Source organism: Ascidia mentula, chromosome 9 (genome assembly GCF_947561715.1).
Source record: "Ascidia mentula chromosome 9, kaAscMent1.1, whole genome shotgun sequence".
Taxonomy (NCBI): Eukaryota; Metazoa; Chordata; class Ascidiacea; order Phlebobranchia; family Ascidiidae; genus Ascidia; species Ascidia mentula.
In genome coordinates this window covers 5,733,666-5,761,462 of record NC_138574.1, presented here as the reverse complement: position 1 = coordinate 5,761,462, position 27,797 = coordinate 5,733,666, and the positions used below count along the sequence as shown (strand labels likewise).

General features: G+C 37.2%; 3 protein-coding genes across 3 annotated transcripts; 1 reads left to right on the top strand and 2 right to left on the bottom strand.

Moving 5' to 3' along the window:
• Positions 1-4,278: 4,278 nt before the first annotated feature.
• On the bottom strand, positions 4,279-6,710 carry LOC145914433 (carbohydrate sulfotransferase 11-like). The gene is made up of 5 exons (XM_083002261.1): positions 6,533-6,710; positions 5,905-6,059; positions 5,485-5,737; positions 4,685-4,856; positions 4,279-4,471 (listed from the first exon to the last, which is right to left on the bottom strand). Exons 1-5 carry the CDS (start codon positions 6,708-6,710, stop codon positions 4,279-4,281), a joined length of 951 nt encoding a protein of 316 aa, XP_082858387.1.
• Positions 6,711-18,172: 11,462 nt separating this feature from the next.
• Positions 18,173-20,604, bottom strand: LOC145914432 (carbohydrate sulfotransferase 11-like). Its single transcript, XM_083002260.1, has 5 exons — positions 20,427-20,604; positions 19,799-19,953; positions 19,379-19,631; positions 18,579-18,750; positions 18,173-18,365 (listed from the first exon to the last, which is right to left on the bottom strand). Exons 1-5 carry the CDS (start codon positions 20,602-20,604, stop codon positions 18,173-18,175), a joined length of 951 nt encoding a protein of 316 aa, XP_082858386.1.
• A 4,329-nt stretch (positions 20,605-24,933) lies between these two features.
• Positions 24,934-25,911, top strand: LOC145914431 (uncharacterized). The gene is made up of 2 exons (XM_083002259.1): positions 24,934-25,033; positions 25,133-25,911. Exons 1-2 carry the CDS (start codon positions 24,934-24,936, stop codon positions 25,909-25,911), a joined length of 879 nt encoding a protein of 292 aa, XP_082858385.1.
• Positions 25,912-27,797: the final 1,886 nt, after the last annotated feature.

Genomic DNA, 27,797 nt, shown 5'->3' with positions numbered 1-27,797 from the left:
ATGTCGCCGATTTCTTCCATACTGGTAGCGGCCACCAACAATGCCATGATATACACAGATTCTATGCGCCCTTTCTCATTTAATGCACAAAGTTGTTTAAACTTTTTCATAATATGACTCGTGCATAAATGAAGAAACGGTTTTTCGTTTAATTGTCTGTTGGTAGCCGTCCCAGATACAACAGAATAACGCCTATCAACGTACGATTCGAAATCCTCTGTCATGTATTCCGTCAACAAAGCGCGAATTGTCGCCATGGAACCATCGAAAATGATAAGTTTTACTCTTGTTTTAGCAGCAAATTTATTTTCATCACTTTTAAACGTTTTTGAAAAATGAGAAATCGATGTTACGTTATGCCTATTGGTGACATATGTCGCAACAGCTACAGGTGCGGTGCCTTTCGTGGGATTTCTCCTCCACCTCATTACCCGGTGGTACATCGATTTTAATAGCCGCATTTCTTGCTTTTTGCAAAACAGATTTCGATGGTACGCCATGTCTATATTATATAACGTCTTCATCTAGACCTTTATAATATTCTAATGGTTTTTTAGAAACACCACAGTTTTCTAATTCTTTTTTTTACGTTTTCTAAACGGGCGGCTTTTAGGGAGCACGATTTAGCTGTTGCAACATTGTGTCGTGGTACTCTAGAATAGCTAACATAAAAACAAGCGCAACGTCATGGATTTTAAATCAACGTCAGCCACGCAACCACAAAATTCAAATTTACACCGCATTTTACAATTAGAATATCGCTTTGAAGTGCGTTTCTGGTTCCAGTACTGATCGATAACTATAAAACTGCAATACGGGTTACTGCTTTTTATCCCATATCTTATAATGTCAGGCCAGTCTTTACCTGTGCAGCCTCTGTTGCGAACTGATCCAACGATCAACCTGAAATTGTTTTCAGACAAAGTAAATGTGGCAGATTTTTCAAAAGAGTTTGGTTCCCTAATTTCGGTTTGACTGATGCTAATATTGCCGGATAAAAATGAGCACTCAGCTCATCAGTGCAGCTGGTGTGACTTTCAGACCAAATGACCAAGCAAAGACTTCCACTTTGTGGTGACTATACAATCACCGTCATCCTTTGGGCACCAAACTAGGTGCAACTTACGGAAAAAACAAGGTGGAAACACTATGAACGAGCCGTGTTGCGTGAAAGAAAATGTCGCCGATTTCTTCCATACTGGTAGCGGCCACCAACAATGCCATGATATACACAGATTCTATGCGCCCTTTCTCATTTAATGCACAAAGTTGTTTAAACTTTTTCATAATATGACTCGTGCATAAATGAAGAAACGGTTTTTCGTTTAATTGTCTGTTGGTAGCCGTCCCAGATACAACAGAATAACACCTATCAACGTACGATTCGAAATCCTCTGTCATGTATTCCGTCAACAAAGCGCGAATTGTCGCCATGGAACCATCGAAAATGATAAGTTTTACTCTTGTTTTAGCAGCAAATTTATTTTCATCACTTTTAAACGTTTTTGAAAAATGAGAAATCGATGTAACGTTATGCCTATTGGTGACATATGTCGCAACAGCTACAGGTGCGGTGCCTTTCGTGGGATTTCTCCTCCACCTCATTACCCGGTGGTACATCGATTTTAATAGCCGCATTTCTTGCTTTTTGCAAAACAGATTTCGATGGTACGCCATGTCTATATTATATAACGTCTTCATCTAGACCTTTATAATATTCTAATTGTTTTTTAGAAACACCACAGTTTTCTAATTCTTTTTTTTACGTTTTCTAAACGTGCGGCTTTTAGGGAGCACGATTTAGCTGTTGCAACATTGTGTCGTGGTACTCTAGAATAGCTAACATAAAAACAAGCGCAACGTCATGGATTTTAAATCAACGTCAGCCACGCAACCACAAAATTCAAATTTACACCGCATTTTACAATTAAAATATCGCTTTGAAGTGCGTTTCTGGTTCCAGTGCTGATCGATAACTATAAAACTGCAATACGGGTTACTGCTTTTTATCCCATATCTTATAATGTCAGGCCAGTCTTTACCTGCAGCGTCTGTTGCGAACGGATCCAACGATCAACCTGAAATTGTTTTCAGACAAAGTAAATGGGCAGATTTTTCAAAAGAGTTTGGTTCCCAAATTTCGGTTTGACTGATGCTAATATTGCCGGATAAAAATGAGCACTCAGCTGTTCTCTTAGATAATTTGCAAACATCGTCGTTCGATGATATTTTACCAACATTTCCATCATTCGTTTCCTCATTTAAATGAACATTTTGACAACTGATATTGTCGTGTAGAACAGGAGAAGGGGTATTATTTAATTCTTTGGTTGAGTCTGCCAATGTTATGTTTTCAGTGACAAAATTACAAGTTGAAGAACAGACGTTAATTATGTTCTCCTTATTTTTCCCCAAATACGTTTCAATAATTTTATTTTATTCTTCTGAAGTTTGGCGAAATTTGTGTTGTAAAGGGATTTAATCAACAAACACCAATCGGTGTGTTTCGATGAGTCAAAACTGGGAAATGTTGCTGATAAAACCTCAGTTATTTTCCGATTTGTTCATTGGGCATGCTACTACCTCCCTTTTGACATTACAAGCTGTTGCGCTGTCAACGGATGCGTTACAAGACATTTCTTTTATAATTTTATCAGGTGTAATACTGGACGTTTCTTCTTCAGTTTTAACAGGCGCATGAGAAAACGTTTCTTCCCTAATTTTAACGGGGGTATCAGAAGCGAATGCGTCAAGTGACCAATCACAAAATGCGTTTCCCGTAGAAACATCCTTGCCTTCAACAAAACTGCTTGATGAAGCACAAAGGTTGTCAACATTAGCAAGAGCTTCGGTTATTTTTACAATGTTCTTTTCCCAAAAGCGTTTTGGTCGCTTCACTTGTTGATTAATTTTCGGTTTAAATATTTTACCTTTAAAGTAGATTTTTGCCAATTGCCTCAATGCGGAAACAGAATGTGGATCGAACAAAAGATATTTGCTTAAAGCTTCAACAAACAGTTCTGGTGGGAGAGTAGTGACCTTTCCACGTCGTGGCCGGGATCTGTTGTTGGGTGGTAGTGTTTGTGACGGTGCTTGACATTTTCTAAATCGACCGAATTTAGCCTTTGGAGCTCCTCCCTCTTCGATGTTTCTCTGACGTTTTTGCGTTGCAGAAATGCGGAGTGATCTTGTTTCCGCAGTCCCTCCTCGCATGCGAGTATATGGGATCGTTTTTGGTCCCTGTGTGCAACCGTATGTAATTTTCGCGATATTACACACGTTTGTAGGCGACACCATCACACACAAGGCAAGATGTCTTAACTGGGCGGAATTCTTTACAATTTCTGCAAATTTATTTATTTTGTTTATTCTGATTTTAATTTTTTGCATTGGTTTTTCTTAAATAAGCTTTCCGCTTCATGGAGCAAAAACAGAGAAAGATCCACATGCGGTTTTACAGCTGTGGACTCCCAACCTCTGGTCTTATGCGTTGCATCGAAAGTGTACAGCTATGGTCAGGGGGCACTGTGTATTATTTTGTTTAATTTTGACCACGCAGTGCACAAAAATACATGATGTGAAACAAAATAACATCATTATTATTACGTTGGTTTCCTGTGTTTATGCAGTCTTACATACACTGTATCGCTATTAACCACCGCCTGAATAGTAGGCGAAAACACCAGTCGTAAACGATAATATGCCAAAGCGATTTAATGGGCTGAAATGAAGCATATATTTCAAATCAAACTTGAAACCAGTACAGAGAAAGATATAACATAACCTCGAGTTTCCTCAGTTTCAGCGCACCGTTTCGAAATCCGAAGTAAAGTTCAACAAATCAGCAAACTGATGACAACATAAATTACTACTGATGCTGCCAAGCATGTTTTGTTGCTGCAATACGGCTCTTCTGCCAATGATTTTAATATATCAACCTTTTAGCCACAATGCAGCAGCCTTTATCAGAATATGATGAACACATGCACATCCTGATAAAGGCTGCTGCATGGTGGCCGAAACGTTGATATAATAAAATTATTGCCAGAAGAGCCGTATTGCAGCAATGATGACAGCATGATAATCCAACACTTTCTATTTGTTTTTCTGACAGCACTTTCTGTGTAGTTCAGAACAAAGGCCATAACTCTGCAAAAAAACACAATATAACAATACATCCAAAATAAACAACAAAACAAAATATATTTTTTCGCTTGTCAAATTAGGCTAATGATGTTAATCATTGAATTGCATACATTACTGTTTGGGGGATCTATCTTATGGTTCAGATTTGTCATAAGCAAACATTTCAAAGTCCCACTTATAAACTTGGTACAACTTGTTTAAACTTTCGCTGCCCAGATCTTTAAACTCGGGATCCGTGTAGATATTTGTTTCACTTTTTCCACTTGTAGAATAACCCTTGGGCATTCGGAGACTTCTTGGAGCACCAACAAGGTTTAGAATATACCTATAGTGCCACAATTAACGCGGTTAAGTCTTCTGAAATAAACTTTAAATTACATAAACAAGTTTCCGTTGGTGAATATTCGTTGTGTAGATTCTTTATTTTTAGTAACAAACTTTGTCTTTTAGTAAAAAATTTACCACATGCTCTTGTGTTAATTTAAATTATTCCATTTTTTGAACATATTTTTCACACACGCCTTTATCAAACGCTTACTTTAAGTCTTCCTCAATAGTTTCTATCTTGGCTATGACGTCAAAATCATTTTGACAGGGATGGCAAACCACCCGCACACTATTCCAATGGTTATCCCTCCAGTTAATATGTGTATTGTTTGCATCGTAAATATAATCAATGAATTCAGTGAATCTTGGAATCTCTCCAGTAGCTGAAAATATAACAGAGGAACAATTAGTTTTAATACGGATGAAATTTCTATATAATTGTTGCTAAAAAATTTCCACCAGAAACGATTCGTTACGTAGTGAATCACATTGCTTTGTAAATTAATCAGAAGATTATTGAGACGTTTTCCTATAGGAATGTAAACTAAATCAGAAGTGTGCTATTTACAAACTCAGTAGAGATTGTTATTCCGCGATAAAAAAGATTCGTTACGTTACTAGTTTTCCTGACCAAATCAGCAAGAAATAATTCAAATAACGTGGGTATGAAAGTTACTGCTTTTAATGACTAGTTTTTGTCACAAAAATGCATTTTTTCAACTCATTTTTAAACTTGTATAATTGCATAGGCGTTAACTGGTAAAATCGTGTATGAAGTAAATAATAAGTTACATCAGGACGGTTGAAGTTATCATGGTTCTAAAAGTACTTCAATATATATAATTGTTTAAATAACATCGAACCTATAATTTCCAAGATGAATGCACAAACAAACAAAAACGCTTTTATGGTAGAATGGTACAAACTCTATTTAATCCAGATTGTTAGCGTTTTTTTGTTTCAGGCAACGCAGCGACAAATTATAAAACACTGAAAAATAATCATTCTTACCATTTCTTCGATCTTCAGTGCCATATTTTTCACGCATAAATTTGGCCCTCTTTTTAAATTGAGGTACCTTGGCATTCCATTGCTTGGTAAGTTTGTTTTTGTAAGCTGACAATGCACGTTCAAATGGATGTCTCACTACAATGAAACGAGTGTAGTTTTTCTTTTCCACAAATTCTGGGAAACCATTACTTCTGATTGCAAATTTTCGTGCAACAAATTTATGAAGGAGTTGTGTTTGATCGATCACATTTTTCTATAAATGGGTACAGTTTGGTTTAAGTAGGTATTAGTGCAAAAAGGGTTTGACATTAAAAATCATTGAACAGGACAGTGCGGTAATATTAATATTTGTGCGTTTTAGCTCCTAAAAAAAAGGAATCAAGCAAATTTTATGACTTTTTTATGCAGCAAAAGTCTCACTGGAAATATATTTTCTGTGTTGTTTCCAAATCCATTTAGAGCCAACATAACCCGCTTCATATTTGAACAAGCGGTCTTAGGAACTGGACAGTAAACAAGTTTGTATTTCTTTGACGAAATAAATTTAACCACGTCTTTTCCGGACCCAGTGAGACCTGCATATAAAAGCGTAATCAATTTTGACCAATAAAAATGCGAATATCACTTTACAACAAGTCGTCAACGACTGAAACAACTAGAAAAACAGAATGTCCTGACATTTTCCTTTAGAAACCGATTATTATTTCTGTACTATCTGCACGAAAGTCTTTCTTTGTTAGGCGTTTTGTCCAATGTTTGTTACAAATGTTTCTTATGTGAAAAATGCTTTTATTCGTAAACCACGAAGACATGATGACTGCTTTTTGAAGTACAGTATTGTTGTTCAGAGTATTGCTCCACAATTTAACTCATAATTATAAACTATAAAAATTGGAGAATATTTGTCTGGAGTTTGGATTGGTAAATTATCCAACTATTGTAAGATTTATTTATTTTTCCATAAAACAAAGTTATACTACAGTTACAGACCAGTGGCAGACTGTAGTTTACAACAGTAAACAGAACCGTATGTAAAATTTTATAATACCTAACTTTTTGCAAGTGTCACGTGCCCTCTTCCGTCTCTCCTCCATTCTATTTTTCATTCGTCTCATAAATTCTCTGTTGTCGTTTTCCAAACTATCCCCAATTTCCTCTTGTTCCGTTAGCATTCCTTTAGTTTTGTACAAGGACGAAATTGACATATCCCTTCCCGTTTTGATCATGTTTATACTTTTTACGCTACGTAGCTCATAAAGCAACATTAATGTGGATAGAATGAGACATACAATTAGCACGTGTTGCTTCTTCACTTTTTCCATTGCCCTCGCAAACAAATATCAATTTATACATACAAATCAGTCTATATAATCTTACATATCATTCCTGAAAATCAATCTTTTGGTTAGTTGCTTTACAAGACTGTATGACGTAGAAAGTAGTTTGTCAATACTTTGTAGCGCATAAAATTTATATATACCACCTTACAATAATATGCGAATTATAACACATCACTTGCAAACAACCTCTCAAAACTTAGCGAGGAGTGCTTACCATGTAATCTTTACGGATTATTTTTAACATACATGTCAATTCATAACTAGCAGGCGGATTTAACTTGCTCTTCAATATAACTAATAGTTTCCATTAGAACAGCGTCGCATGAGATTAGAAGAATGCTCTGCATGGATGCTTGTTGATTCTGGGAATCATTTCCCATTCTGTTGCAAGTGGCCTTGACGATTTCCACCTTATTTTAGGTTAAAATAAAATAAAAAGTCTCTCTACTATACCTCACAACTCGCCCTTCACATAACTAAAAACCTGAAACGTGCAACGGGTGGAAGCGTTGAGAAAACGCGAGAAGGTTAGGACACAGGAAAAATAAAAACGCGGTGATGATAAAACACGGAAAAGATCAAATTCCCTATTTCCCGTGTATTTGTTTTTTTCCTGTTTCCTAATCTGTTCCGTGTTTTCGTGTTGTGACAAATATATTACCTTTGTGAGTGGAGAATCTTTTTATTTTCTTTTAACCTAATTCTTGCTTTGCTTTTTTTTGACACTAATGATGCTTTTCACAAAGCGAAATATATTTGTCTAATTTAACAAGATTAACAGATTTTAGCCTGAAACGAAAATTTCTTAGATAATGCTCTGCATGGATATCACATCTTGCACGTAGGAACGGAATCAATACTATAACAACAACAAAAACAATGAAATCTGCATTACCGTTAAGGTAACATTTCAAGTAAATCCACAATTGTTATTTGTTGTAATTCAATTGTAACCAAAATAAGCCGTTTATATTCGCGCATTCGGTGGACTATTTTCAATGCGGTTATATCAGAACAACCAACTCACTTCCGCAACTGAATGTCAACATAACCCGCACCCTTACCTATTCGGTGGCTACTTATGTGGGATATAAAAGTTGATGCATTCCTGCCATTTTGATGACAATTACACACTTTACCTTACTTTTCGAAGAAAGCAATACGAATACCAACATTTCAACATCCACTGACATCACATTGCACAATGTCTGTCAAGTCAAGAAGATTTGAATTTGTTTCACTTTTCTCTCACAAAGCGTTACTCAAATCTCGGTTGTATGTATAAATATTTTATAACAGCTTCCAGCAACCATCGCATACCAATCGCAAACAATGTATACAAACCGTGTGCTAAATTATTGAGACGCATCGCGCTATCATCATCGAGACAATAGACAGGAAAAAGACAATTGACAATTGACAATTGACAATAGATATTTATATTTAACGATGTTTTCCGCAAGCTTCCAGCAACCATCGCATACCAATCGCAAACAATGTATACAAACCGTGTGCTGAGCTATTGAGACTCATCGCGCTATCATCATCGAGACAATTGACGGGGAAGTTACGTTTCCTGCAAACTGGTACCCCTCTGTTGGAATGTACTACCATGAAACATCGGCAACCAAAAATAAGCGAGATGAAGGTTTTTGCAACAGACTTTTATCACTTCAAAGCAACTGAATGCAATCGTTACTTTGTCCCTCCCATACTTCAGGACAGTAAAATTGCAATTCGTGGTGAATCACAAAAACACAAACCGTCCAGCAACCTGTTTACTGTCAGGACTACTCTTGATTTGGCATTTTTTTTAAAAAAAGACTGACTTTTATATTAAAAAATGCACACTAGCTTTCGCGAGTACCTCTGGCTTCATCAGGTGTAAATAAACACAATGCGATACAACAAGCAAGCGCAAGACGGTCAAAGAAAAAAGGCACTGTGGAATATAAGCTGTCGTTAGTTGGCGTCGTCGTGTTGTTATAGCATACCCTTACAGCATACATTTTGTTTAGTGCTATTTAGAAAATGTTGTCTTTGTTGATGGCCTTTGATTTACTTAGCTTGTTTTGCAGCTTAATCGTTTATAAATGGCTTTACTGTGAAATTATTTGTTGGTAAAGTTGACCTCAAAAGTTCCATGACAAAATGATTCTGAAAAACAGGACAAGGAACCTACAGAAAGTAAAAGTAATTTAACTTCAATATTGTATATATTGCTATTTTTCATGTACAGTTACGTTGGTTCCAACAATTATCAAAGACATTAAAATGTTTTTAAATCTTACACCCAAACCTGATTTTCAGATATCCTATTTTCTCAGCGGTACTTCGTCTGGGGATGTGGAAAAAAAACGCGCACAGGACAAATGAATAAGTAGGTGCTGGTTTTGTCTGGATACTATAATAATGAACTTGTAGCGGATTGTTTTAATCAACTATAGGGTGGTAAATTATAATTATAGAGTATAAAAAATCTCTTTTCCAGATAATACTTGCTATGCGCATAACATTTAAAGTCGCGGTACATGTCACGGCTTGTTAAACGCACTTTAAAATTAAATTTCCGTTTTTTTACGAATAGCAAATTTGATTGAAACAAAAATGTTTCATCACAGAAGCATTGCCGAAAAACTACATTCTGCATCCAAGAAATCAAAGGAAGTGTGAGCCAATAATATGATTTGTGTAAGCTGCAGACAGATAGCCACTGTTTCGACCTAAAAGTCTCATCAGTGTAGCTGGTGTGACTGTCAAACGACTTTGCTGACCATACGGCCAAGCAAAGACTTCCACTTTGAGGTGATTGTACAATCACAGCCATTGGGCACAATCTAGGTGCAACGTTACGTAGAAAACAAGGTGGAAACATATGGCCAAGCAAAAGGTAAAACTTAATCGGAATTGCTCTTCTGGCACTTAGTTTCTAAAGTGTTTATTTGAAACCAACGTTTCGTCTGCCATCCGGCGAGACTTTTTATGGTTTTACCAACAGGTGTTTGGTACGGCAATGGGTTCTCCCATCTCTGTGGTAGTGGCGAATATTGTAATGGAAACAATTGAGGATAAGGCACTCGCCACTTTTGCGCATCCTCCCCGTTACTGGAAGCGATATGTCGACGACACCTTCACCATCGTTCATGAAGCACAACTCCAGTTGTTCCTTACCCACATTAACCATGTGGAAGATTCCATCAAATTTACTTTAGAAAAGGAAAGTGGTGGTACACTACCGTTTTTAGATACAGAGGTTATCCATGATGAGAATGGTTTGATCAGCACTCGTGTGTATCGCAAGCCGACGCACACCAATCGGTATCTATCGTTTAAGTCGGCACATCCGATACAGCACAAGACAGCGGTAGTGCGGTCGCCGAGGCTCTGGTTTCCCGAGAAGAAGACGGTGATAAAGAGATGAAGTTCATAAAGAATGCACTGCGGAAAAATCTGTATCCGTCATGGATGTTTAGAAGAAAGCCTGCGGTCAAGCCACAAGAAACAGCGCCAACTACAGGTACGATCGTTTTGCCATATGTTCCGGTTTTAACAGACACGCTAAGGCGTATGATGTTGGACTATGGTATTGCGGTCTACACTAAGCCACACAGAACACTGGGCAGGATGTTGTCTCACCCTATCGAGAAGGGTACGGCCCAACCAAAAGGCGTCGTCTATTACATTCCGTGCAAGGACTGCGGTGGAGCATACATCGGTGAAACGCGGTTGACGCGGTTGACGCGGTTGAAAGAGCATCGCCGCGACGTTGCAGTGAAGAACAGCCAGAGGACAGCACTGGCGAAACATGCTGCCACACTCGGCCACCGAGTTAACTTTGATGAGGTGCAAATCCTAGAGATGGGGGACGATCATACAAAACGTCTGTTCCTGGAGACGCTCCACATCCACAAAAACGACCATTGTGTAAACGATAAGGAGCAATGTGTGTATTTTCCAGCTGTGTACAACAACTTGTTGTAAATGTTACGCCCCGCTACACACCTGGTTCACGTGACGATGCAAGCGGTGCCAATGTTATCTATTCCCTTTTCCTTGCGTTTTTCTTGCGATTTTCCTGCGTATTTAGTGTTTTATGCGCGTGATGCTTCACTGTTGACATAACCCTGAAGAAGAAATCTCGCCGGATGGCAGACGAAACGTTGGTTTCCAATAAACACTTTAGAAACTAAGTGCCAGAAGAGCAATTCCGATAAATTAGTATGCCTGGCAACAAAAATAGCAGTATAAAAGGAAAAACAGTGGCCATCTGTATTCAGCTTACACAATTCATATTATTGGCTCAACTTCGTTTATCGATATATAATTGTCTAACTTAACAAGACTGACAGATTTCAGCCTGAAACTAAAGTTTCGGGGTTTGAGATATCAGTCAACAACCTATCCTAAAACAAACATTATTTAATTCTGCAGACAAACAGGATATATAAATTTTGCCAACAAAAAAACGTCCTTTGATTACTAGGAAAAAATTGCCACAAACAAATGAAGCTTTGCACATGGCGTCGGTCGCAGCAATGAAACGGAAAACAACAGTAGGAAAAAGTCAACACAGCGATATATCTATACATATCGTGATACGGTGCACGATAGACAGCTTGCCATCAGGGGAGTGCTACGTTCTTTCATTACCAAGCAAAATTATGAAGTAAATCCTGTTTTCATGTGAGCGGTTACATGTTAGTTCATGTGACATCGTGTGTTGCAGTTGGTCATTCTAGTCTACTACTATCGCTTGACAAGTGCACTGTTTGCCTGCCTCCGTCCACCGTCAGGACCGGCGTAGGCCATTCTATTCTATACTCTATTGGTTGCCACATAAACTGCTTATGTTACAAGGATTGAAGTTCACGTTGCGTGTCTTGTGTCTTCATACTGCACTTAAGAATAAAATTGTATATGCAAATTGGAAGATTGATTAGTACGAAACCCGAAGAAAGGGGATTGCCAAATTCTAGCCTCAAGGCTTGAGGAACATCTCTAAAGTGAGGTTCACCTATAGGAACTCGTATTGCGGCATACGTTGCAATACCTTGGTTTAAACTGATCCAAATTATTTTGTTGTTCTGCATACACAATGTTTTTTTTCATTTATTTTTTCTTGTTCCAGTTAACTATCAACAATAGCTGACATAAAATGAATAAAGTTTGTCTTGTCGTTATGTTGCTTTCTTGATGCTCTTCAGCATCAATATAACCAAAGGGTGGACGAGACGACGCAGAGGAGATCAGAGACTAGAGTCTAATGGTAAGAAAGTAATTTCTACTTCATAAAGTTCCACAATATTACAATATTAAAGTTTATCTATATTTGTGGTAACGAGGTAGTAAAAAGTTGAAAGCGTTAAAGTACGATCTGCTGAAGCCTTCATTAATTAGTCCACTCGATTCCACCGCTTTCTAAACAAAAAACACTTGGCAAGTACCCAAGCAACTAATGCCACAAAGCGACAGTTTTTATATCATTCGTTTATGTGCAATAAGCAATTTATGCAAAAAGAAAAGACGCACGCTTCGGCGAACACAGTTTTTAGCAAAAGCAATGAGATTGCAACAACTTTATGTATTCTGTTCCCATCCAGATAATATCATTTTGCAATTTTTTGGTCGGATTTTTTTTAGAATTAATGTCACTGGAGGAGGTGGCGGACATGAATGAACATGAGAGAAACAATTTGCGAAAAAATGAAAACATTTTAGCAATGTCTGGTAAAAAATTTTTCGAAATGTTAGTCTAAAATAATGGCAAAATTTAGTTTGCATTTGCCGAAAAGTGTAAATTAGAATACCTTAGCATCCCCTTTGTTCTGCAGATAAACATCATTACTCGATAATTTAACCATAAGAACGGGACTCAACGAATTATCCGGAACAATAAAATATATTTTAAACATATGTACTGTGCTTGATGTATGTATAGAGATTTTTCTGGAATATCAATTCTAGGTAGACAACGATTCAACAGTTTACATCAGTAATATTCCTAGAGCCCAAAGGCGTAAAAGACGATCAGTGCCAGTATAAGATCTTTATTACAGAAATATTAATTTCGGCTATTGGCATTTTCAGTTTCTGTCTAAAACAGAATGGCAATAACAAATTAAAAACCACAACAAAAACAAAAACACCTCAACAGTGGAAGTCCACTTTCAGGACTGCCAAGACAAAAAACTTAAGCGATTAAAACGATAAAAACTGTTTTCTGCGACAAGCCGCTGTGGTAACAAGAGAAACGACGAGAGACTGCACTAAAGGTGTTGTGGGGGGAGAAAGGGCAGTGACGTAGAACTGCGATAAGGCGATAACGCACACAGAATACAAAAAAACAGTCACGGAAATGAAGACGGAATGAATATCGCAGTCTTTAATAAACAGTAAATATCAGAATTTTGCTACGAGCTTCCCATCCATTTGTTGCATTACCTGATGATAAGTTTAGCGAATATGTTTGGAGCAAACTTCAGAAGCACTTGGATGATATATTGATGGTAATATTAAGTCTTAAATGCCTGTCGTGCAAAGAGAGTTGACGCTTCTTTCGTGATGATTGGGCGCCAAAGTTTGGACTGGCTTAATAGGCAACCATTTAAAATCAGCTGTTTTCGCACTGAAGAACATTATGCAGTAAAACCCGCTTTAAACCGGATCTTTACCTAATTCACGTGATAAGTTGCGTTTCTTAACAAACTATAACTTATGAGTGATTCTGAATATTTCATTCGGTCTGCGACATTTTCAGATAATTATTGCGTTGTTTTATAATTATATCGTATAATGTTTCTTTCTGTTTTATAACCGTTCATCCATCAAGCCATGACGTTATAACAACTGCCGGATGTTACTTACTGAACTGCATCTTAATCTGTTACATTCTAATTACAGTTAATGTTGCGCGTATGACGTAACAAACAGTTGTCTTTATCTCCTCCCAAATCAATGTTGCCCAAGATGTGTGCGTTGTGTTAGGCAACATTACGAAGAAGTGTTTTCTGACCATTGTCACTCTAACAATTATTGTCAATTTATGCTCAATGCTGTTAATTTTTTGTTTAGTTTTTGTGTAAATAAAATCCCTTTCGGTAATTTCCCGTTTCCACAATCACGCAATTCGTTTGGAAAATACCTCCTGTAAACAAAGTTTTTTTTTAATTTACCTCCTCTTATTTATGTTTAGTATAATTTCATTGCCAATTATTTTAGATTGACGCCGACAACAACGGAAAAACATATACTGGTAAAGATGTGTATGAGAGTATCCTGCGATGTGCTGGAGGTCTGGCAAATCTGGGAGTTAAGAAAGGTGATGTTATTGCTGTGGCTCTTGGCAATCGTCCAGAATATCCAATAGTTGTTGATGCTGCCATTGCATGTGGTGCCATGCTTACTACATGCAATCCCAATTACACTGCAGGTAATAACATGTTACATCCTATATGGTTAATATGAATAATTTTTTTTTTAATTTTTCCTAATGGCAATCCAGAATGGTAAAAATGGCTTACACTCCATACACTGTTGCAAAAATTTACAGATAATCTGTGTCAAAATATATTACATTACTGATATCTGTGTAGTGTCCAGCGAATTAGCAATTGCTGAAAAAAATCCTCCATGCAAATTACAATTTATTTTTGTATTGTATACATAGGAAATCACAAACCAAGTTATGCACTCACAACCTTCTGTTGTTTTTGTGGAATGTGATAAGGTGGAAGCAATGAATAAAATTGCCAAAAATGTTAAAGATTGAAGTTAATTTGTCAAATTATGTGTATAAGCTGCAGACAGATGGCCACTGTTTCGACCTAAAAGGTCTCATCAGTACAGCTGGCGTGACTATCAGACGACTTTGCTGACCAAACGGCCAAGCAAAGACTTACACTTTGTGGTGACTATACAATTACCGTCATCCGTTGGGCACCAAACTAGGTGCAACCTTACGGAGAAAACAAGGTGGAAACACTATGACCAAGCCGTGTTGCGTGAAACAAAATGTCGCCGATTTCTTCCATACTGGTAGCGGCCACCAACAATGCCATGATATAAATAGATTCTATGCGCCTTTTTCATTTAATACACAAAGTTGTTTCAACTTTTTCATAATATGACTCGTGCATAAGTGAAGAAACGGTTTTTCGTTTAATTGTCTGTTTGTAGCCGTCCCAGATACAACAGAATAACACCTATCAACGTACGATTCGAAATCCTCTATCATGTATTCCGTCAACAAAGCGCGAATTATCGCCATGGAACCATCGCAAATAATAAGTTTTACTCTTGTTTTCCCAGCAAATTTATTTTCATCACTTTTAAACGTTTTTAAAAAATGAGAAATCGATGTAACGTTATGCCTATTGGTGACATATATCGCAACAGCAAAAGGTGCGGTGCCTTTGGTCGGATTTCTAACTACAATTTCATGGAAAAGCAAACAATTTTTTTTTAACGCTTCCGGTGGTATCGATGTACATTATGTCGTGCTTAGTATGATCGTGAAAAAATTCCAAAGATTGTTGGGACCACAGCATTATACTAGGCGACGTGTTAACGGGTTATAAAGTGCCGAGCAATTTATTTTTCTCATACGAAATAGATTTTTTTTGCTTATCTTGAATCGATAAGCGCCTCCACCTCAATACCCGGTGGTACATCGATTTTAATAGACGCATTTCTTGCTTTTTGCAAAACGGATTTCGATGGTACGCCATCTTTATATTACCAGATACTAAAACGTCTTCATCTAGACCTTTATAATATTCTAATTGTTTTTTAGAAACACCACAGTTTTCTAATTCTTTTTTTACGTTTTCTAAACGGGCGCCTTTTAGGGAGCACGATTTAGCTGTTGCAACATTGTGTCGTGGTACTCTAGAATAGCTAACATAAAATCAAGCGCAACGTCATGGATTTTAAATCAATGTCAGCCACGCAACCACAAAATTCAAATTTACACCGCATTTTGCAATTAAAATATCGCTTTGAAGTGCGTTTCTGGTTCCAGTGCTGATCGATAACTATAAAACTGCAATACGGGTTACTGCTTTTTATCCCATATCTTATAATGTCAGGCCAGTCTTTACCTGTGCAGCGTCTGTTGCGAACGGATCCAACGATCAACCTGAAATTGTTTTCAGACAAAGTAAATGTGGCAGATTTTTCAAAAGAGTTTGGTTCCCAAATTTCAGTTTGACTGATGCTAATATTGCCGGATAAAAATGAGCACTCAGCTGTTCTCTTAGATAATTTGCAAACATCGTCGTTCGATGATATTTTACCAACATTTCCATCATTCGTTTCGTCATTTAAATGAACATTTTGACAACTGATATTGTCGTGAAGAACAGGAGAAGGGGTATTATTTAATTCTTTGTTTGAGTCTGCCAATGTTATGTTTTCAGTGACAAAATTACAAGTTGAAGAACAGACGTTAATTATGTTCTCCTTATTTTTCCCCAAATACGTATCAATAATTTTATTTTATTCTTTAACTGAAGTTTGGCGAAATTTGTGTTGTAAAGGGATTTAATCAACAAACACCAATCGGTGTGTTTCGATGAGTCAAAACTGGGAAATGTTGCTGATAAAACCTCAGTTATTTTCCGATTTGTTCATTGGGCATGCTACTACCTCCCTTTTGCAAAGGGACATTACAAGCTGTTGCGCTGTCAACGGATGCGTTACAAGACATTTCTTTTACAATTTTATCAGGTGTAAATACAGGACGTTTCTTCTTCAGTTTTAACAGGCGCATGAAAAAACGTTTCTTCCTTAATTTTAACGGGGGTATCAGAAGCGGATGCGTCAAGTGACCAATCACAAAATGCGTTTCCCGTAGAAACATCCTTGCCTTCAACAAAACTGCTTGATGAAGCACAAAGGTTGTCAACATTAGCAAGAGCTTCGGTTATTTTTACAATGTTCTTTTCCCAAAAGCGTTTTGGTCGCTTCACTTGTTCATTAATTTTCGGTTTAAATATTTTACCTTTAAAGTAGATTTTTGCCAATTGCCTCAATGCGGAAACAGAATGGGGATCGAACAAAAGATATTTGCTTAAAGCTTCAACAAACAGTTCTGGTGGGAGAGTAGTGACCTTTCCACGTCGTGGCCGGGATCTGTTGTTGGGTGGTAGTGTTTGTGACGGTGCTTGACATTTTCTAAATCGACCGAATTTAGCCTTTGGAGCTCCTCCCTCTTCGATGTTTCTCTGACGTTTTTGCGTTGCAGAAATGCGGAGTAATCTTGTTTCCGCAGTCCCTCCTCGCATGCGAGTATATGGGATCGTTTTTGGTCCCTGTGTGCAACCGTATGTAATTTTCGCGATATTACACACGTTTGTAGGCGACACCATCACACACAAGGCAAGATGTCTTAACTGGGCGGAATTCTTTACAATTTCTGCAAATTTATTTATTTTGTTTATTCTGATTTTAATTTTTTGCATTGGTTTTTCTTAAATAAGCTTTCCGCTTCATGGAGCAAAAACAGAGAAAGATCCACATGCGGTTTTACAGCTGTGGACTCCCAACCTCTGGTCTTATGCGTTGCATCGAAAGTGTACAGCTATGGTCAGGGGGCACTGTGTATTATTTTGTTTAATTTTGACCGCGCAGTTTACAAAAATACATGATGTGAAACAAAATAACTTCATTATTATTATGTTGGTTTCCTGTGTTTATGCAGTCTTACATACACTGTATCGCTATTAACCACCGCCTGAATAGTAGGCGAAAACACCAGTCGTAAACGATAATATGCCAAAGCGATTTAATGGGCTGAAATGAAGCATATATTTCAAATCAAACTTGAAACCAGTACAGAGAAAGATATAACATAACCTCGAGTTTTCTCAGTTTCAGCGCACCGTTTCGAAATCCGAAGTAAAGTTCAACAAATCAGCAAACTGATGACAACATAAATTACTACTGATGCTGCCAAGCATGTTTTGTTGCTGCAATACGGCTCTTCTGCCAATGATTTTAATATATCAACCTTTTAGCCACAATGCAGCAGCCTTTATCAGAATATGATGAACACATGCACATCCTGATGAAGGCTGCTGCATGGTGGCCGAAACGTTGATATAATAAAATTATTGCCAGAAGAGCCGTATTGCAGCAATGATGACAGCATGATAATACAACACTTTCTATTTGTTTTTCTGACAGCACTTTCTGTGTAGTTCAGAACAAAGGCCATAACTCTGCAAAAAAACACAATATAACAATACATCCAAAACAAACAACAAAACAAAATATATTTTTTCGCTTGTCAAATTAGGCTAATGATGTTAATCATTGAATTGCATACATTACTGTTTGGGGGATCTATCCTATGGTTCAGATTTGTCATAAGCAAACATTTCAAAGTCCCACTTATAAACTTGGTACAACTTGTTTAAACTTTCGCTGCCCAGATCTTTAAACTCGGGATCCGTGTAGATATTTGTTTCACTTTTTCCACTTGTAGAATAACCCTTGGGCATTCGGAGACTTCTTGGAGCACCAACAAGGTTTAGAATATACCTATAGTGCCACAATTAACGCGGTTAAGTCTTCTGAAATAAACTTTAAATTACATAAACAAGTTTCCGTTGGTGAATATTCGTTGTGTAGATTCTTTATTTTTAGTAACAAACTTTGTCTTTTAGTAAAAAATTTACCACATGCTCTTGTGTTAATTTAAATTATTCCATTTTTTGAACATATTTTTCACACACGCCTTTATCAAACGCTTACTTTAAGTCTTCCTCAATAGTTTCTATCTTGGCTATGACGTCAAAATCATTTTGACAGGGATGGCAAACCACCCGCACACTATTCCAATGGTTATCCCTCCAGTTAATATGTGTATTGTTTGCATCGTAAATATAATCAATGAATTCAGTGAATCTTGGAATCTCTCCAGTAGCTGAAAATATAACAGAGGAACAATTAGTTTTAATACGGATGAAATTTCTATATAATTGTTGCTAAAAAATTTCCACCAGAAACGATTCGTTACGTAGTGAATCACATTGCTTTGTAAATTAATCAGAAGATTATTGAGACGTTTTCCTATAGGAATGTAAACTACATCAGAAGTGTGCTATTTACAAACTCAGTAGAGATTGTTATTCCGCGATAAAAAAGATTCGTTACGTTACTAGTTTTCCTGACCAAATCAGCAAGAAATAATTCAAATAACGTGGGTATGAAAGTTACTGCTTTTAATGACTAGTTTTTGTCACAAAAATGCATTTTTTCAACTCATTTTTAAACTTGTATAATTGCATAGGCGTTAACTGGTAAAATCGTGTATGAAGTAAATAATAAGTTACAACAGGACGGATGAAGTTATCATGGTTCTAAAATTACTTCAAACTATATAATTGTTTAAATAACATCGAACCTATAATTACCAAGATGAATGCACAAACAAACAAAAACGCTTTTATGGTAGAATGGTACAAACTCTATTTAATCCGGATTGTTAGCGTTTTTTTGTTTCAGGCAACGCCGCGACAAATTATAAAACACTGAAAAATAATCATTCTTACCATTTCTTCGATCTTCAGTGCCATATTTTTCACGCATAAATTTGGCCCTCTTTTTAAATTCAGGTACCTTGGCATTCCATTGCTTGGTAAGTTTGTTTTTGTAAGCTGACAATGCACGTTCAAATGGATGTCTCACTACAATGAAACGAGTGTAGTTTTTCTTTTCCACAAATTCTGGGAAGCCATTACTTCTGATTGTAAATTTTCGTGCAACAAATTTATGAAGGAGTTGTGTTTGATCGATCACATTTTTCTATAAATGGGTACAGTTTGGTTTAAGTAGGTATTAGTGCAAAAAGGGTTTGACATTAAAAATCATTGAACAGGACAGTGCGGTAATATTAATATTTGTGCGTTTTAGCTCCTAAAAAAAAGGAATCAAGCAAATTTTATGACTTTTTTATGCAGCAAAAATCTCACTGGAAATATATTTTCTGTGTTGTTTCCAAATCCATTTAGAGCCAACATAACCCGCTTCATATTTGAACAACCGGCCTTAGGAACTGGACAGTAAACAAGTTTGTATTTCTTTGACGAAATAAATTTAACCACGTCTTTTCCGGACCCAGTGAGACCTGCATATAAAAGCGTAATCAATTTTGACCAATAAAAATGCGAATATCACTTTACAACAAGTCGTCAACGACTGAAACAACTAGAAAAACAGAATGTCCTGACATTTTCCTTTAGAAACCGATTATTATTTCTGTACTATCTGCACGAAAGTCTTTCTTTGTTAGGCGTTTTGTCCAATGTTTGTTACAAATGTTTCTTATGTGAAAAATGCTTTTATTCGTAAACCACGAAGACATGATGACTGCTTTTTGAAGTACAGTATTGTTGTTCAGAGTATTGCTCCACAATTTAACTCATAATTATAAACTATAAAAATTGGAGAATATTTGTCTGGAGTTTGGATTGGTAAATTATCCAACTATTGTAAGATTTATTTATTTTTCCATAAAACAAAGTTATACTACAGTTACAGACCAGTGGCAGACTGTAGTTTACAACAGTAAACAGAATCGTATGTAAAATTTTATAATACCTAACTTTTTGCAAGTGTCACGTGCCCTCTTCCGTCTCTCCTCCATTCTATTTTTCATTCGTCTCATAAATTCTCTGTTGTCGTTTTCCAAACTATCCCCAATTTCCTCTTGTTCCGTTAGCATTCCTTTAGTTTTGTACAAGGACGAAATTGACATATCCCTTCCCGTTTTGATCATGTTTATACTTTTTACGCTACGTAGCTCATAAAGCAACATTAATGTGGATAGAATGAGACATACAATTAGCACGTGTTGCTTCTTCACTTTTTCCATTGCCCTCGCAAACAAATATCAATTTATACATACAAATCAGTCTATATAATCTTACATATCATTCCTGAAAATCAATCTTTTGGTTAGTTGCTTTACAAGACTGTATGACGTAGAAAGTAGTTTGTCAATACTTTGTAGCGCATAAAATTTATATATACCACCTTACAATAATATGCGAATTATAACACATCACTTGCAAACAACCTCTCAAAACTTAGCGAGGAGTGCTTACCATGTAATCTTTACGGATTATTTTTAACATACATGTCAATTCATAACTAGCAGGCGGATTTAACTTGCTCTTCAATATAACTAATAGTTTCCATTAGAACAGCGTCGCATGAGATTAGAAGAATGCTCTGCATGGATGCTTGTTGATTCTGGGAATCATTTCCCATTCTGTTGCAAGTGGCCTTGACGATTTCCACCTTATTTTAGGTTAAAATAAAATAAAAAGTCTCTCTACTATACCTCACAACTCGCCCTTCACATAACTAAAAACCTGAAACGTGCAACGGGTGGAAGCGTTGAGAAAACGCGAGAAGGTTAGGACACAGGAAAAATAAAAACGCGGTGATGATAAAACACGGAAAAGATCAAATTCCCCATTTCCCGTGTATTTGTTTTTTTCCTGTTTCCTAATCTGTTCCGTGTTTTCGTGTTGTGACAAATATATTACCTTTGTGAGTGGAGAATCTTTTTATTTTCTTTTAACCTAATTCTTGCTTTGCTTTTTTTTGACACTAATGATGCTTTTCACAAAGCGAAATATATTTGTCTAATTTAACAAGATTAACAGATTTTAGCCTGAAACGAAAATTTCTTAGATAATGCTCTGCATGGATATCACATCTTGCACGTAGGAACGGAATCAATACTATAACAACAACAAAAACAATGAAATCTGCATTACCGTTAAGGTAACATTTCAAGTAAATCCACAATTGTTATTTGTTGTAATTCAATTGTAACCAAAATAAGCCGTTTATATTCGCGCATTCGGTGGACTATTTTCAATGCGGTTATATCAGAACAACCAACTCACTTCCGCAACTGAATGTCAACATAACCCGCACCCTTACCTATTCGGTGGCTACTTATGTGGGATATAAAAGTTGATGCATTCCTGCCATTTTGATGACAATTACACACTTTACCTTACTTTTCGAAGAAAGCAATACGAATACCAACATTTCAACATCCACTGACATCACATTGCACAATGTCTGTCAAGTCAAGAAGATTTGAATTTGTTTCACTTTTCTCTCACAAAGCGTTACTCAAATCTCGGTTGTATGTATAAATATTTTATAACAGCTTCCAGCAACCATCGCATACCAATCGCAAACAATGTATACAAACCGTGTGCTAAATTATTGAGACGCATCGCGCTATCATCATCGAGACAATAGACAGGAAAAAGACAATTGACAATTGACAATTGACAATAGATATTTATATTTAACGATGTTTTCCGCAAGCTTCCAGCAACCATCGCATACCAATCGCAAACAATGTATACAAACCGTGTGCTGAGTTATCGAGACTCATCGCGCTATCATCATCGAGACAATTGACGGGGGAGTTACGTATCCTGCAAACTGGTACCCCTCTGTTGGAATTTACTATACCATGAAACATCGGCAACCAAAAATAAGCGAGATGAAGGTTTTTGCAACAGACTTTTATCACTTCAAAGCAACTGAATGCAATCGTTACTTTGTCCCTCCCATACTTCAGGACAGTAAAATTGCAATTCGTGGTGAATCACAAAAACACAAACCGTCCAGCAACCTGTTTACTGTCAGGACTACTCTTGATTTGGCATTTTTTTTAAAAAAAGACTGACTTTTATATTAAAAAATGCACACTAGCTTTCGCGAGTACCTCTGGCTTCATCAGGTGTAAATAAACACAATGCGATACAACAAGCAAGCGCAAGACGGTCAAAGAAAAAAGGCACTGTGGAATATAAGCTGTCGTTAGTTGGCGTCGTCGTGTTGTTATAGCATACCCTTACAGCATACATTTTGTTTAGTGCTATTTAGAAAATGTTGTCTTTGTTGATGGCCTTTGATTTACTTAGCTTGTTTTGCAGCTTAATCGTTTATAAATGGCTTTACTGTGAAATTATTTGTTGGTAAAGTTGACCTCAAAAGTTCCATGACAAAATGATTCTGAAAAACAGGACAAGGAACCTACAGAAAGTAAAGGTAATTTAACTTCAATATTGTATATATTGCTATTTTTCATGTACAGTTACGTTGGTTCCAACAATTATCAAAGACATTAAAATGTTTTTAAATCTTACACCCAAACCTGATTTTCAGATATCCTATTTTCTCAGCGGTACTTCGTCTGGGGATGTGGAAAAACAAACGCCCACAGGACAAATGAATAACAGGTGCTGGTTTTGTCTGGATACTATAATAATGAACTTGTAGCGGATTGTTTTAATCAACTATAGGGTGGTAAGTTATAATTATAGAGTATAAAAAATCTCTTTTCCAGATAATACTTGCTATGCGCATAACATTTAATGTCGCGGTACATGTCACGGCTTGTTAAATGCACTTTAAAATTAAATTTCCATTTTTTTGCGAATAGCAAATTTGATTGTAACAAAAATGTTTCATTACAGAAGCATTGCCGAAAAATTACATTCTGCATCCAAGAAATCGAAGGAAGTGGGTTGTTTTTTTGAACATGCACCGAGAAGGCAATGCGGAGAGAAAAAGCAATGCGGCGACTTTTAAAAGGTATCTTTTGAGTAAATTTTAAAACTGTGTCTCAGTGTGAACACTGTTGTATAAAACTATAATTATATTGATTGGTGATATTCTTGCTTTGTTTTTGCAGTACCCCAATTTCAGCAGCGGATTATATGACACCGGCACAGCCTTCATATTGACGGATATAGCATAGTATTGTTGTGCTGGGATTTATTTTATTAAATCACTTTATGTTGACAAACTGCAGGTGTAGTTTGTTATGCAGGCGTTGATAAGATAAAAAAAAATTAATAATTAAAATTTTTTTAATTATGTTAAGGAATATCTGGCGTTGAAAGGAACGTTTCAAAATAATCAGATCGTTAAATGCCACGTAAAACAAATGTCCATTCGCAATGTAAGCAGCTACGTCACCAAAACGTCGTTTCGAGTCGACATTTCTACGTAAACATAACGTTGTTACGAATGTCAAGCCAACGTTGGTTTGAACGTTACTGTACAGAACGTTATTTCTACGTATGTGGTTGACGTTTTTAAACGTTTTCAAGACGTAATTTCGCGTCGAAAGATTTACGTATAAGTAATGTTACAACGAATGTTTAGGAAACATTGATTTTGAACGTTACTGCAAAGAACGTTTTTGACTATCTAATGAATGTCGGTACGTCGTAGCGATTTGACCTCATTGCACCAACTTAACTTAATTGGTTATTACAAATTCGTAGCAGTACTGTTTCATACAATCGCATGTATTAAGCAAAGTAATATGATTTGTGTAAGCTGACACGGGGCCTAACGGCACTATTGGTTGAACTTTGCTAGGCCATAGTGTTTCCACCTTGTTTTCTCCGTAGGTTGCACCTAGTTTGGTGCCCAACAGATGACGGTGATTGTATAGTCACCACAAAGTGGAAGTCTTTGCTTGGCCGTTTGGTCAGCAAAGTCGTCTGATAGTCACGCCAGCTGCACTGATGAGAGCTTTTAGGTCGAAACAGTGGCCATCTGTCTGCAGCTTACACAATTCATATTATTGACTTCACTTTGTGGGGCCTGACGGCACTATTGGTTAAGCTTTACTGGGCCATAGTGTTTCCACCTTGTTTTCTCCAATAGTGCCGCCAGGCCCTGTGTCACAATAATCATAAGAAAAGCAAAGTGGAGCCAATAATATGATTTGTGTAAGCTGCAGACAGATGGCCACTGTTTCGACTTAAAAAGTCTTATCAGTGCAGCTGGTGTGACTGTCAAACGACTTTGCTGACCATACGGCCAAGCAAAAACTTCCACTTTGAGGTGATTGTACAATCACCGCCATCAAGCACAATCTAGGTGCAACGTTACGTAGAAAACAAGGTGGAAACACATGGCCAAGCAAAAGGTAAAACTTAATCGTAATTGCTCTTCTAGCACTTGGTTTCTAAAGTGTTTAATAAAACCAACGTTTCGTCTGCCATCCGGCGAGACTTCTTCAGGGTTTTACCAACAGGTGTTTGGTACGGCGATGGGTTCTCCCATCCCTGTGGTGGTGGCGAATATTGTAATGGAAACAATTGAGGATAAGGCACTCGCCACTTTAGCCCATCCTCCCCGTTACTGGAAGCGTTATGTCGACGACACCTTCGCCATCGTTGATGAAGCACAGCTCCAGTTGTTCCTTAACCACTTTAACCATGTGGAAGATTGAATCAAATTTACTTTAGAAAAGGAAAGTGGTGGTACACTACCGTTTTTAGATGCAGAGGTTATCCGTGATGAGAATGGTTTGATCAGCACTCGTGTGTATCGCAAGCCGACGCACACCAATCGGTACCTATCGTTTAAGTCGGCACATCCGATACAGCACAAGACAGCGGTAGTGCGGTCGCTGATGGAAAGAGCCGAGGCTCTGGTTTCCCGAGAAGAAGACCGTGATAAAGAGATGAAGTTCATAAAGAATGCACTGCGGAAAAATCTGTATCCGTCATGGATGTTTAGAAGAAAGCCTGCGGTCAAGCCACAAGAAACAGCGCCAACTACCGGTACGATCGTTTTGCCATATGTTCCGGTTTTAACAGACACGCTAAGGCGTATGATGTTGGACTATGGTATTGCGGTCTACACTAAGCCACACAGAAAACTGGGCAGGATGTTGTCTCACCCTATCGAGAAGGGTACGGCCCAACCAAAAGGCGTCGTCTATTACATTCCGTGCAAGGACTGCGGTGGATCGTACATCGATGAAACCGGGAGAGCGTTGCAGACGCGGTTGAAAGAGCATCGCCGCGACGTTGCAGTGAAGAACAGCCAGAGGACAGCACTGGCGAAACACGATGCCACACTCGGCCACCAAGTTAACTTTGATGAGGTGCAAATCCTAGAGGTGGACGATCAAACAAAACGTCCGTTCCTGGAGACGCTCCACATCCACAAAAACGACCATTGTGTAAACGATAAGGAGCAATGTGTGTATTTTCCAGCTGTATACAACAACTTGTTGTAAATGTTACACCCCGCTACACACCTGGTTCACGTGACGATACAAGCGGTGCCAATGTTATCTATTCCCTTTTTCTTGTGTTTTTCCAGCGTTTTTAGTGTTTTATGCGCGTGATGCTTCACTGTTGACATAACCCTGAAGAAGTCTCGCCGGATGACAGACGAAACGTTGGTTTCAAATAAATACTTTAGAAACTAAGTGCCAGAAGAGCAATTCCGATAAATTAGCAACAAAAATAGCAGTATAAAAGATAAAACAGTGGCCATCTGTATTCAGCTTACACAATTCATATTATTGGCTCAACTTCGTTTATCGAAATATAATTGTCTAACTTAACAAGACTGACAGATTTCAGCCTGAAACTAAAGTTTCGGAGTTTGAAATATCAGTAAACAACCTATCCTAAAACAAGCATCATTTAATTTTGCAGACAAACAGGATGTATAAATTTTGCCAACAAAAAAACGTCCTTTGATTACCAGGAAAAGATTGCCACAAACAAATGAAGCTTTGCACATGGCGTCGGTCGCAGCAATGAAACGGAAAACAACAGTAGAAAAAAGTCAACACAGCGATATATCTATACATATCATGATACGGTGCGCGATAGACAGCCTGCCATCAGGGGACTGCAACGTTCTTATAATTACCAAGCTAAATCATAAAGTAAATCCTGTTTTCATGTGAACGGTTACATGTTAGTTCATGTGACATCGTGCGTTGCAGTTGGTCATTCTGGTCTACTACTATCGCTTGACAAGTGCACGGTTTGCCTGCCTCGGTCCACCGTCAGGACCGGCGTAGGCCATTCTATTCTACACTCTATCGGTTGCCAAGTTAACTGTTTATGTTAAAATGATTGAAGTTAACATTGTGTCTTCATACTGCACTTAAGAATAAAATTGTATATGCAAATTGGAAGATTGATTAGTACGAAACCAGAAGAAAGGAGATTGCCGAATTCTAGCCTCAAGGCTCAGGAACATCTCTAAAGTGAGGTTCACCTTGGAACTCTATGCCTGAACTAAACACTACTATTGCGTATTGCGGCATACGTTGCAATACATTGGTTTAAACTGATCCAAATTATTTTGTTGTTCTGCATACACAATGTTTTTTTTCATTTATTTTTTCTTGTTCCAGTTAACTATCAACAATAACTGACATAAAATGAATAAAGTTTGTCTTGTCGTTATGCTTGCTTGCTTGATGCTCTTCAGCATCAATATAACCAAAGGGTGGACGAGACGACGCGGAGGAGATCAGAGACTAGAGTCTAATGGTAAGGAAGTAATTTCTACTTCATAAAGTTCCACAATATTACAAGATTAAAGTTTATCTATATTTGTGGTAACGAGGTAGTAAAAAGTTGAAAGCGTTAAAGTACGATCTGCTGAAGCCTTCCTTAATTAGTCCACTCGATTCCACCGCTTCGTAAACAAAAAACACTTGGCAAGTACCAAAGTAACTAATGCCACAAAGCGACAGTTTTTAAATCATTCGTTTATGTGCAATAAGCAATTTATGTGAAAAGAAAAGACGCACGCTTCGGCGAACACAGTTTTTAGCAAAAGCAATGAGATTGCAACAACTTTATGTATACATTATTTTGTTCCCATCCAGATAATATTATTTTGCATTTTTTTGGTTGGATTCTTTTCAGAATTGATGTCACTGGAGGAGGTGGTGGACATGAATGAAGATGAGAGAAACAATTTGCGAAAAAATGAAAACATGTTAGCAATGTATGGTAAAAGTTTTTTCGAAATGTTTGTCTAAAATAATGACAAAATTAATTTTGCATTTGCTTAAAAGTGTAAATTAGAATACCTTAGCATCCCTTTGGTCTGCAGATAAACCATAAGAACGGGACTCAAAAAATTATCCGG

Coding starts and splice junctions, on each gene's coding strand:
- LOC145914432 (XM_083002260.1), bottom strand. CDS start 20,604: ATGATCAAAACGGGAAGGGATATGTCAATTTCGTCCTTGTACAAAACT. Junction 19,954..20,426: donor TGACACTTGCAAAAAGTTAG/GTATTATAAAAT, acceptor TTTTATATGCAG/GTCTCACTGGGTCCGGAAAA. Junction 19,632..19,798: donor ACACAGAAAATATATTTCCA/GTGAGATTTTTG, acceptor ACCCATTTATAG/AAAAATGTGATCGATCAAAC.
- LOC145914431 (XM_083002259.1), top strand. CDS start 24,934: ATGGGTTCTCCCATCCCTGTGGTGGTGGCGAATATTGTAATGGAAACA. Junction 25,034..25,132: donor TCCTCCCCGTTACTGGAAGC/GTTATGTCGACG, acceptor AATTTACTTTAG/AAAAGGAAAGTGGTGGTACA.
- LOC145914433 (XM_083002261.1), bottom strand. CDS start 6,710: ATGATCAAAACGGGAAGGGATATGTCAATTTCGTCCTTGTACAAAACT. Junction 6,060..6,532: donor TGACACTTGCAAAAAGTTAG/GTATTATAAAAT, acceptor TTTTATATGCAG/GTCTCACTGGGTCCGGAAAA. Junction 4,857..5,484: donor CACTGAAGATCGAAGAAATG/GTAAGAATGATT, acceptor TTATATTTTCAG/CTACTGGAGAGATTCCAAGA.